Source organism: Hevea brasiliensis, chromosome 3, assembly GCF_030052815.1.
Source record: "Hevea brasiliensis isolate MT/VB/25A 57/8 chromosome 3, ASM3005281v1, whole genome shotgun sequence".
In the NCBI taxonomy this organism is placed as follows: domain Eukaryota; kingdom Viridiplantae; phylum Streptophyta; class Magnoliopsida; order Malpighiales; family Euphorbiaceae; genus Hevea; species Hevea brasiliensis.
In genome coordinates this window covers 7114137-7127038 of record NC_079495.1, presented here as the reverse complement: position 1 = coordinate 7127038, position 12902 = coordinate 7114137, and the positions used below count along the sequence as shown (strand labels likewise).

At 32.1% G+C, this 12902-nt stretch overlaps 1 protein-coding gene across 1 annotated transcript; it reads left to right on the top strand.

The window, feature by feature from the left end:
• The first annotated feature begins 6743 nt into the window (after positions 1 to 6743).
• On the top strand, positions 6744 to 8953 carry LOC131178617 (E3 ubiquitin-protein ligase COP1-like). Its single transcript, XM_058143760.1, has 2 exons — positions 6744 to 6966; positions 7437 to 8953. The coding sequence occupies exon 2, from the start codon at positions 7466 to 7468 to the stop codon at positions 8720 to 8722; it is 1257 nt and encodes a 418-aa protein (XP_057999743.1). The 5' UTR covers positions 6744 to 6966; positions 7437 to 7465; the 3' UTR covers positions 8723 to 8953.
• Positions 8954 to 12902: the final 3949 nt, after the last annotated feature.

The following is a 12902-nucleotide window of genomic DNA, read 5'->3' as shown; positions in this document are numbered from 1 at the left end:
AAAAATTAACAATTGAATTTCAACTTTTAACTCCTAAGTTAAATTTTTCTGATATGATTATGACTCAAAATTTTAGTGAAATTTAAAGAATAACTTTCAGCTCATGGTGTGTAAAGTTCAAAGCGCCTGGTATAATTCTTTTTAATGGATCTAATGAGAGAAGACATTCAGTAATGAGTTTGAGTTTTTTTGTTATATGTCTCTCACTCATCTCATCTTTTTTTCAATATAAAAATTTTACACTTATATATTTTTAATATTTTCGATCGATCATAATTAACTTTTAAAAAAATAACCTGAAAATTGTGTTCATCAAATACTCTTAATTACTTGTTGAAAGTTTAAAAAGTTATAAGTTGAAAACTGAATCTGAACCTTTCAATTAAATTAAATGAACACAAAGTCGTTTGTACACGTAAAGTCATATTCAAATTAATATTTTTTAACCTTTTTTTTTGAAGTAATTTGACTATTATTATTATTATCTTCTTTTCTTTACATTTTCCACCCCTCACAATAATATAAGATGAGACATTGACGTAACAGTGGAACGGGCGAAGAAGACCAGAACTCAGTGTCAAATTAAATCATAAGACATCCCTGTTTGCTTAAAAGCGTAAGCTAATTATTGAGAAATAATAGACTTTAATTAATTTGTTTGCCATGAATCGCACTTAATAATTACCGACATTTTCTGGGTTAATTGTATTATACGTTATTTTATTTAAATGGTTATTTTATTTTATGTCTTGCTAAGTAATATTAATTATTTTAATAATTATTAATTGTTATAATAATTATCATTTATTTCATTAATTATGAATGGTTAAATATTAATCTTTACTAATTAATTATTTATATAATGATTTAAAGAAAAATTATTTGGTAAAAATAACTATTGGATTAATGGTTAAATATAAAAATAGTGGTATTATTTTATTGACCCTAATCAAAATGTTTCCTCAAAGAGCAGTAACATTTCATAAACCATCCTCATAACTTTTAAAAGTTAATATAAAAACTAAGTTATCAAGCAATATAAATAAAATAAGTAATGTTTTAACTATGCTCAAAATCCTAAATATTACTTTAAAAGTTCTTACTGTGTAGAGCCTCAATCATTTAATTTTAATTTATTAAAATAACATCTTTTAACTTTAATCTAATTTAAAAAAGTCACTTACTTAATATCAAATTTTCAAGTTGAAAAAATAACTATTATTTTTGTAACAATCCAATTTTTTTTTTTAAATTAGAATAAATTAATTAAAAATTAAATTTAAAATTTAAAATTTAAAATTTTTCAGGAATGAATCTGGACAATATGTCTGTCCAGGTTCATTCCAATAAATTCAAAAAAAAAATCCAAAACGCAGTGCCCCGCCCCCCGCCCCCCAAACTCTCCTTTCTCCCCGACTCTCTCTCCTCCTCCCTCTCGTTTTTCTTCTTGCCGGCAAGAGATCCCCTACCGGTGACCACCCTAGCGGCTTCAGCATGACCGGGCGATCACCAGTGGACAAGAAACGATGACGGAAGAAAGCGGCGGCGACGAGAATTGAAGAGAGAGAGAGAGCGACGGCGAGGACTTCCAAGGCCATTTTTGGCCGTTTTCGGCCACCTACTAGCATCGGAAGGGTGGCGCTCAACTCCTGGGACCACGGGCTTCCCATCCCGACTGGCGTTGCTCCATTCCATGGAGGTTTATGGCGAGTTTCGAAGAGAGAGAAAATTGGGTAGTGGATTTTCTGGCAAGTTTCCGGTCGACCGGACCGTCGGATCTGAAATCTGAGGCCACCAATGGACTCAGCACGGCGAAATCTTCAAGATAAGACTGGTTTCGCTTCGATCGGACACCATTTGAAAAAGGCGACAATCGAACAGTCCAGTTCCATTAGTGAGATTTTCGAGCTTGTTCGATTTCCAAAAATCAAAAATAATTTTATGATAATTATTAACAATTTTTAGGCATAATTTAGGTGTGATCGAATCAAAGATAACTCACCAGCGCCGGGAACTCATTTTCAGTCATATCCGACTGCCCAGCAGCTTGTCTCGGAACGTGGTCGATATTATAGTCAATCCTAGCATTTTCAGATGTTCCGGACATGTTTCAGATGTCAGATTTGACATAAGTAAATTCGAACTCTATATTGCTCAATTTTTGTCTTATTCTGGGTTAGAATAAAATTCATAAAATATTCGTGGATAATCAAAAAATTTTAATTCCTTTTACAATAGCCTTATAATATTACTAAGGACTAAGGGGCAAAATTTTAGAATTTTTAGAGCTTATTTGAGTGGATTTTTATAAAATGTCAATTATAGGGACTAAAACGTAATTTTTAAGATTGTGAGTATTGCCTTGTTTGGAGGGCCCAGGAGGGGCCATATAATGATGATGAGATATGGGTTGAGTTTAGAAGTGTTATTTGAACCATTTTTGCAGGTTGGATAGGTCCCAAGTATAGGGAAAACTCTGCCGGATTTTCGACATGAATTAGGTTGTCTGTTATCTCTTTAGAGTTTTATTTTGACTTAATACTAATAAATTTATAATATAATTATTTGGGTGATCAAGGTTAACAATTTTCCTCCATCCAACAATCACAATAGTCCTCGGTATACTTTGAGTAAAATATTAATTTTAATTATAATTTCAATATTATTATATGTTCAAGCATGCCCATGTATCACTTATAAATATGTATCTATGTAGTTAAACACTAGGCACATTTTATAATACATTCTTAATTGATGAAATACTCATGGATGTTGTTTTATGGTAATTTGGAGCCGTGTGCGTATATTGGTGTGCGTGTGGTGTGTGGTATTGGATATGGACAGGACGGGTAGACACGGCTTGAGAGACACAATCGCTGAGACCCGATCCTTTATGGATAAGTCGAGGTAGGCATGGCTTGAGAGACACTCGTTGGCCCCCGCATCTGGTTTATTAAGCGAAAGTCCAGCTTGAGAGACACTCGCTGGCAGAGGTTGGATTAAGAGAGCTGTATAGGAAATCTGTTCCCATATATGTACTGTTTGAACAGTATTGGGTTTGTGAGTGCTCCAAATTGCCTTTTCACTGTTATGATGTGATTTGTATGAAATTTATTATGATTTTGCATTTCATTGCTTAGGATGCATTAGCTTTAGATAGCTATAGAAATTGTGGTTAAAATTGGTATTTTACTCTCTAAGTCGAACGCTCACTCATGTTCACCTTATTTTTCCAAGCTACAGGAGGAGACCATTTTCAGAATAACCTGCTTATTTTCTCGCAGGTTATCAATAATTACTTAATTGTATTATTATTTTCTAAATTTGAAATCTAGAACTCCGCATGTGTTAGTAGTAGTATGGACCTTGTTAGAAATCGTGTTAATTTAAATTCTTGAGATTAATAAATGAAGATTTGTATGATATTTAAACAATTTGTAAGTGATGGTATCAGGGTTGAGCGAGGCTCCCCTGACTTCTGTTTTTTATGATTATCGGATTGGGTTGACCCGAATAAAAATATTTTATTTTATTTTATTTACATGTTGGGTCTAAGTTTTTAGGCCTTGGTTATGGATTTGATAACAGTAAGGCTTACTACGGGCCTTGCGGGCTTTATGCCGGCCCAAGTCCTAGTGTCGGTCCGGCTTATAGGTTGGGTCGTGACAAATGTGGTATCAGAGCCAGGTTTTATTAATAGTATGCCCTAGAGCATATCATTTAGTATGTATCTTGTACATATTTTATTAATAAAAGGCATTTTCATTTTTCCGTTTATATAATATATTTATGTGTAATAGAAAAAATCCATTGATATTTTGTTAGAAATTCTATTCTTAAGTTGTTAAGAATATGAGTGACAGTATTTCTAGCACAAAGTATCATAAATAGGTTCACAATCGAGGATACTTCACAATAAGGACATGACTTATCCAAAAAGATTGTAATCATGTTTGTTCCCAAGTTATTTATATGAGATGTAAATAAGATGGAATGGTGAGTCTCATGCCATATAACAAACATAATAGGCACTTATACATGATAAGTAGGTCGAACTAGTGACATTTATAACAAGCACATAGAGTTTACTCTTGTCAATGCATTGTCATAAATCATATCAGTGCATATAATCTTTAGACCTAAGATAGCACAGTTATCTTGTATATAGGTGGTTTGAGTTTGATACTGTTTTCATACTTGTACTGTGTATGGGTATATAGGCATGTGTTGGCTCCTACTAGTTATATATGGAGGTAGGTGTTAATCAAGATGGAATCTGTTCCTCTAAGTAAATAGAGATAAAATCCTATGTTTATTTAATTGTTCTTGATGTTTTAAGTTCCTGGCCAGGACAGATAGATTTATTCAGAAAAGAGTTTCTGATGAGAAAATCTTTTTAATCAAGAACTGGAATTAAAAGAGAACATAATATTCATAGCAAATAGGGTTTGACATAAACCATGACTCCAGCTCGAATTGAGATTTTGTAATAGAGAGATTCTAGTACATGGTAACATATGATTATAGGTTCATTTAAGGTAAATCTTATTACTAATTGGGTGGCCATGACATGCTATGCTAGTTGTTAACCATGGTCTATGAGGTGCATAAAATGATTTAGAGAAATCATTTATGGTAAGAAAGAGTTCTGATGATATTAAGAGTTGATATCATGTCTCATTGCCGATTAGTGATGAGCCTAGTAAGTCACACACATACACAAGTAATCACCAAATTAAATATGATTTAATTAATTAAAGAGTTTAATTAATTAATTAAATAGGTTTGATTTATAATTAGATTGTAAAGTCCCTAGCATAGCTTGAAACTAAATCTAAGTTATTGAATGTATAGTATAAGTTAAATTTATATTTAAAGTGTTTAAATATGAATTTAATTAATGAGAAATTAATTAATAAAGATTAATTAATTAATTTATATTTGATATAAATTGATTAGAAGAAGAGAAATAATTATTTTAGATTGAGAACTCAAAATTAAGATACATGAATATTTTAATCATTTCACAGGGTGATATTATAAAATTATATCAATTATTAAAAAATAATCACGTACCATATTAATTAACTTAAAAAAACCTATCGACTGCAATTAAAAAGATTATTTTATTTGCTATTATAAAATTATATCAGCCGCTATTATGAGATTATATTATTTGCTAATATAATATTATATTAGTTGCTATTAAAAAAATCATTACATGGAACATTAATCAAGTTAAAAAATTATATTAATTACTATTATAAAATTATATTAATTGCTATTTCAAAATAATACGAGCTGTTATTAAAAAATTTATATAAATTATTATTATAAAATTATATCAGTAGCTATTATAAAATTACATAACAATTCTAATAAAAAATGGACACGTAGCACAGTGAATAACTTAAAAAAATCATTACATATTAATCAATTTTAAAAAATTTTATTTATTAAAACTTGAAATCAAATTTATTGCCCACTTACCTTGAATGCTAGGCATAGGAGTTATTAAAATTTTCATCCTTTTTCTGTTATCAATATTTCAAATATTAAAATTTTAATGATTACAAATTTTTATATTTTATATTATTATTTTTTAATATTAATATAATATGTACAATCATATTTTTAACATATTTATTATTTATTATGAATATATATATATATATATATATATATTAATCATACATGGTTTTTTTTTACCATAAAGATATTATATTATTATAATCTTTTAAAAGATATTTATAAGAAAATAATTAATATATTGTAACTCTTTCCTATTTTGCGTGTGTGTGATTTCTTAAATTTAATTTAAAAAAATTAATAATTATTTTGGAATAAAATTTTAATTTAATTTTAGAATTAAGATTTTATTATTAATAAAAATATGTAGTATAATTATATTATTAAAAAACAATTAATAACCTGCGTAATGCACGACTAAAACCACTAGTGTAGAATTAATGCTCCGCTTGCGCCAAAACTTCAGAGGCGAAAAAATTTTATGAAATTAAAATATAAATATATAAAATTTATATATTTAATAACAAAAATTTATTATATATTTTAAATTTATAATAAATTAAATTTAAATAAAAAAAATTATAAAAGTAAAGATTAACACTATTGAAGAAATTACAGTGATATTTTAAATGTTTTTTATAAAATTATTTAAATTTTAAAATATAATATAATTTTGAATTAACAGGCAAGTGATAGATTTCATTAATATTAATTTTTAAAAAAGTTAAATTTAATTAGATACTTAAGATATCCAAAAATATTTTATTTGCTATAATCTTTACCTCTCGTTTCCAAATAATATAGAATATGGGTATTCAATTTTGGTTTCGATTCTTTAACTTTTATAAATCAGATTTGAAATCAAAGTTCGATTTCAATACGATTTGATATGATTTTACGGTTCGATTCAGAACTTACAACCCTACGATATAGCAATAATGATTTTTTAGAAAAACAATCCCATCTCAGCACGTGCAACACTCCCTCTTTAATGAGCCATCGTGTAAAATTTATCTACCGTATACTTGTCCGCCTAATCACACAGATGATCAATCTGAGCCGTCTAATTTACCACCGCAATCGTGGACTTCCCCGTCCACTACTTGCCTCTACGATTATGGAAGTCGAGTCCACTGATGGGCAACACAGTTCATTTTAACCGTCAGATTACAACCATCAATCTTCAAGAGCCGCGGCTCCATGTAAACTCCAATGTTCTAAATCATTTCTCCTCTCTCTCTCTCTCTCCCTGTCTTCGTTGAGACAGTCCTTCCACAATTCAGTAATTCTGAATTCATACTCTCTCTCCTTCCTGGATAGAGAAGATTGCTATTCAAAGGAGAGACTTACGCAATGCGAGTCAACTCCGAGATAGCTTGGCTCTGAGTCTTGCACGATTCTGAAGCTGATCATTGAGGCCTGAAATTGCAGTACAAGGTCTTTCCTTTTCAACTTTAATTTCTCAAATAATTCACCACTTCAGCTTTTGATTGTTGTTTTTTTTTTTTTTTTTCTCCCAATCATGAGTAGTTTATTGTGAAGTCTTTAATTTGGAAATTAAATTTTAGTGAGCTGAAACTAGGGTCTATTGATTCAAATATATTTCTTAATTGATTAAAATATTTTAATATTTCTCATTTTATGATGAAACTGGTTAATTTATTTGTTAATCAATTTATGGTTTTCTCTATTTTGTGATAAAGCATGTGCTCTCTGATCTGGGTTGCTTTGGTTTTGTGATAAAGTTGAAATTTTTTACTTGGCTTTCTTTGTTTCTATTAGGGAAATTAGGGGTTTTGATATGGGTTTGTTGAATTCGTGATAAGTGAGAGTTTTGTCTTGTTTTGTTCAGTTCCTCATAAAGTAAGGGTTTTGATTTGAGTTTGCTCAATTTGTGATAAATTTAGGTTTTGGATCTGGGATTATTGATTTTGCAATGGCTGAGGAAACTTCTGATACCATGAATCTTGATTTGAATTTGGGCCCTGGTCCTGAGGCAGGGTCAGGATCTGTACCAAGCGAAGCAGTGAATTTGGAAGAGTGGATTGATGACCCTTTTGAGAGAATTAGGGAGGCTGTTAGAATTAGTAGGGCTCGACATCGCTGGAGATGGCGTCAAGGTCAAATTCCTCATGAAACACATTCCCTTTCTGTGGAATTGAATCAATTGATAGGAAATTCTGACAGTGTGAGCACTTTACAAGCTGGGGAGGGTAGTGTTGCTGCTGAAGAAAGAACAAATGAGGTGCCCAAAACGTGTGAAAATAACAATGGATTTTTGGAAGACGAAGTGTCAGAGAAAAAGAGTGATGTTGAGAAAGGAAATGACAGTGATGGGAGCTTCTTTGATTGCAATATTTGTCTGGATTTGGCTACAGATCCAGTTGTTACTTGTTGTGGTCATTTGTTCTGTTGGCCATGCCTGTACAGATGGCTAAATGTGTATTCAGATGCAAAGGAGTGCCCAGTTTGCAAGGGAGAGGTAGCCATTAAGAATGTGACCCCTATTTATGGCCGTGGGAATAATACCCGTGAGCCAGAGGAGGATTCAAGTATTGAGGTCCCTGTTAGGCCAAATGCAAGGCGGGTTGAGAGTTGGAGGCAATCTATTCAAAGGAATTCTTTTAGTTTCCCAATGGAGGAAATGATTCGACGTCTTGGAAGCAGATTTGATTTGACTAGGGATTTGAATCCAGTGCAGGATTCAAATGGCACACGTGAAATGGGAGATAGGACTTCGTTCCTGGGTAGGATTATGACACTTAGAGGAATGCGCACTGAGCAAACTCCAGTTTCACCTCTTGATGACCTAGTGGATTTAACACAGAGTGGGACAAGTAACCCTGATGCAAGGTCAGCCCGCCGGCCTCATTCACTGTTACTTCGAAGATCACAAGCACACTCTCAAAGATCATCAACCCACACTTCAAATCCTTCAGCTTTTGCCGAAAGGATAATTGAGGCATATCTTTTGGGAAGGAGTCAGGAGCAGCCCCAACCTGTTGATGATAGAGATTCATTCTCAAGCATTGCAGCAGGTATAAACTCAGAATCTCAAATTGACACTGCAGTGGAAATTGATTCCATGGGCTCCCTTTCAACTTCTTCTTCAAGAAGAAGAAATGATACTGTAAGAGTCTCAGATGTGGACACTGGGGACTCTCGTGCACCTAGAAGGAGACGATTCAACTAGGAAGAGTTCTTCTAATTATTACTATACCTTGGAAGTTGCTCAAGGTATGTTAACACATATGTAGTGCTGCCTGCATTTATAGTTCTGTCACTCTAAAGTTTTCCCCTCCTGCCCATGTTGTTGACTTTCATTGGGTGATTATATAACTTGCAGTTCTTAGCTGCTGCCAATGTGTATGAGATGCTGTTGTACTGCATTGAATTTGTATGGAAAGTTAAATTTATAGAGCAAGTAGGCAATTACCTTCCACTGTACATAAAACTATCAAACTTCATGGTTAAGGAAAAATTGCAAAATTCTTGCATTAACTCATAGTATCATGCAAAATTGAAGAAGTTAATTTTCTGGCCTTACTGTTTTAGTTAGTTACCATTTTACGTATCTTAAAGTTTAAATAATAATAAATATCCCAAATGTGATACTTTGCTTTAGTAAGTTCTTTCTATTTACTGAGGGAATTTCATAAAATACGAAATCTTTTACTGCTTGTAGTGCTGCAAAGCCAAAGAATCCTGCTTTAGACTTTATTCAGAAACAATGTGTTCTTTTGGTACTGCACTTATTTCTACTTTTCACCGAGTGATAACTCTTTCATCCTTATCTTGTTTCTCGCTCTTCAATTAACAAGAATTATCATGCATGAGTGGAATATATTATTATATTCAAAGAAAATTTTTGAAAAAAAAAAGAATTTATTTAGTCGATAATTACACATGAGAACCTTTGGTTTCTTGTAATTTTAGGAAAAATTAGGAAATAATATTATTTAGAATTTTAAAGATCTAGGCATCTCCTGTCACACATCTAGGAGTTATCAGGGAACATCTTTGCTTCTGCTGATTGGTTGCAAGCTTGTTGTTGTAGTCCTCTTCTTTTTAATGATAACTATTTTTCCATTGTTTAATTATTGTACTAGAATTTTTTTTTTTTTTTTACTTTTCTGGTTTTTTTACTTAATTCTCTTCTTTTAGGTGATTTGAAAGTTGGACTGCTGTTATTCAGAATTTTTAATCTATAGGTTTTTCTTTTGTCTACTGATATTTAGGAGAAAAAAATTACATGACACTGAGTATGGACCTGGTATATTTTGGCAAAATTTCTCAAGCATCTTTATTTATTTATTTTTTTTATATTGTGAGTCTGCTAGCAGTTTTTAGTTTTATTCTGTAAGGCTGGAGGCTTACTAGAAGACACCTACTCAAGTGTAAAGACTCGATTCCTTATTGCTGAATGGTCATTTTGTTTTACCACTAAATTCACTGTTGAAGTATGCTGTTGGTAGTATGGGGAAATGGAGCTAACCCGTCTTAATATTAGCTCATTTCTTTTTTTTCTTATTGTCAGTGCTGCATGAATAGACACACACACACACACACACACACACACACACACACACACAGTGCTGCATGAATACACACACACACACACACACACACACACACACACACACACACACACACATATATATATTTTATCCCTGTGAAAGTCAAGCAAGAAGGGTGTGTGGTTGAAATTGTTGTGGTATTTTGGCTTTTGAATGTTGCAAAACAGAGGAGTCATTTTTGTAGGCTTATAATGTTGTCAGTCGTCTGTTAAGCCATAGCTTAATGTGGACTTCTTTAGAAATAAGTTTCTGTTTTGTGCCATAAATCCTGACTTTTTTTTTCTTTGGGCAAAAAATCCAAAATAAAAGAACTGGTTTGAGACACAATTGTTAGTGATAGATGAATAGTTAAGTTGGTGTTCATAATTAATCTCAACTAAATAAAAGAGAGTTTTAGAAGAAATAGCCTCATTTGGAAAAACACATGGTTTTTGGATTTTTTTTTATTAACCCTTTTATCTCTCTCTCTCTCTCTCTCTCTCTCTCACACACACACACACACACACACACACACACACGCACGCACACACTCACATATTTGCAGGCGCTACAAATCTATAGAAAGGGCTGTCAGTAGAATATTGAGTTGTGCCAAGATTACCAAACAACTTAGTTGACTCGAGTATGATATGCTTGCTTGCATAGTATGCAAAATTTGGTCTGTGTGGTAATACATATATGGTGGAATACTATATAGAGTCAATTTAGAGATTATATATCATCATGCAGTGTTAAATATTTTAATGAGTGAGTTGGGTGTTTTATTTGTTTAAATGAGTGAGTTGGGTGTTTTATTTGTTTATTTTATGAATGGATCAGCTTGGTTTCTGACTTTTTTTTTTTTGGTGTAAGTTACAAAATATTTGGCTCATCCTTTGTATTTTGACTCCATCTGATGATTGCATTTAGTATCTTGTTCAGTCATGTTCCCCTCTCTAGAACTTCTTGCAAATTCTATCAGGACAAAGCATCTCATAAGTAAGGGATTTGAATCTGCTTGAATTTGCTTCTAGTTATAGAGATTGTTATTTGTGGCAGGGGAAATACTCCGTTTTGAAGCTTCTTTATTTTTTGGACTACAAAATTGTTGTCACACATTAGTTTGAAATAAGGTGTTTGGGCTATATATAAAACTTGAACAAATTTTTTCTCTGACCTAGTTTTTGGGGTGGAGTTAAACTCGGTCCATTTTTTAGTATTAGAAGCTATCCTGCTTTAATGTTGGGTCACTCTAGATGTGTTTTTGGTTTTGGATAAGGTGTTTGAGTTATATATAAGACTTAGGTAGATCTCCTCTTGAGCTAGCTTTGCCAACAGATGGTTTCTTAGAGTGAATATGGAAACCCAATATTGTACTTGCATGGCCGCTCGCCAAAATATTGCTGGAAATCTTAATATAATAATGCTCGACTATCGTTTTTGTGCAGATTTTACATTGACTAATGTGGAATTGGATTGGATATAAGCATTTAGATTATGACTCTAAATTATGGATAGTCCGTCCAATATAATTGTTGTGTTCAGAATGTTCTATTTTATTCAGTAATTCATACTATTTTGAGATTGAAATCACAATACAAATTATTGCTTAAAAATTCCAATTAATAATAGTTGTGTATCGTGAAATAGAATTGTTTTTAGTGTTAATGCACTTTTAAGTGAGCGGGCCTCAATCCATATGCCTACACCAGTTGGGGACACATATGAGCCAGGAAGTTGACCTTCCCAAGGATCAAGCTGGACGGAACTCCTAGTGGCGACCTTCAATTCAATGATATTGGAGTTGTATTTAACACAACTTAATAGTATCATAGTGGTTTTTAAGTTTGAGATTACAAGTTGAGACCACAACCAATTCAATCAACCATTAAAAATGCGAAAGAAACTTGATTCTGGACATCAGCTTTTTGTTGTATCAGTCTCAAATATGAAGTTACCAAGCATCCAAGGGAACAGAACTCAATAATTCAGGTGTCTTGGAAGATAGTACATGAAGGTTGGATACATCTTTTATAACTTTATGCAGTACAATGTTCTTTCAAGGTTTGTAAATAAAATAGATTAGATTTAATTGCACCTTAAAAGTTAGCTCAGGACTGAGTTTTAACTTCATTTTAAAAGCTTGTTCAACGAGAGAAATTTGCTGTCTTGTTGGAGTTTATCAGTTTTTTATATATTATTTTGGGAAGTGGGGTATAAGAAAGTGCCTACAATCATCCAATCTTATCTTGTTATTAGTTAATGGTGAAAAGAAAGGGGAAAGAAAGTCTATTCCTTGTCATTCATTATGCTTCTAAATTTGACTAGCCAATCCTAATACATATTTGAGCCAAAAAGAAAAGGAAAAATATATATAAAAAATGAATTATAAGTATATGATGATGATCATTATCATAGCAATCATGGAAAAATGCAAAAATTAAGGGTTTGATGTCCCATACTTTCCCAGCATATCACAGCATCCCAGGATGAGAAAAGGGATATGTAAATATGCGATGATGATGGTGATGATAATTATGATAATTGAAGAAAAGCATGACAAAGTCTTAATCATGATGTCTAAGAAGGAGCAAAGATGCTTCCATTTCCAGGGTTGAATACTCTATCCTTGTCTTTTGGTTTCTCTTCCTCATCTTCTTAAATCATAAATTAACAATTATAATTGCTTACCTCATTGCCTTTTAGCTTTGGTATTAGCCACATTGTCCTCTCATCTTTATTCCCTTTTGGCCATGCCCCTCATTATGCCTTTCATCTCTTTTTATTTTCACTTTTCAAGATTAATATACTAATGTA

Bases quoted from the DNA above. Each gene is read 5' to 3' on its own strand.
- LOC131178617 (XM_058143760.1), top strand. From the start codon at position 7,466: ATGGCTGAGGAAACTTCTGATACCATGAATCTTGATTTGAATTTGGGC.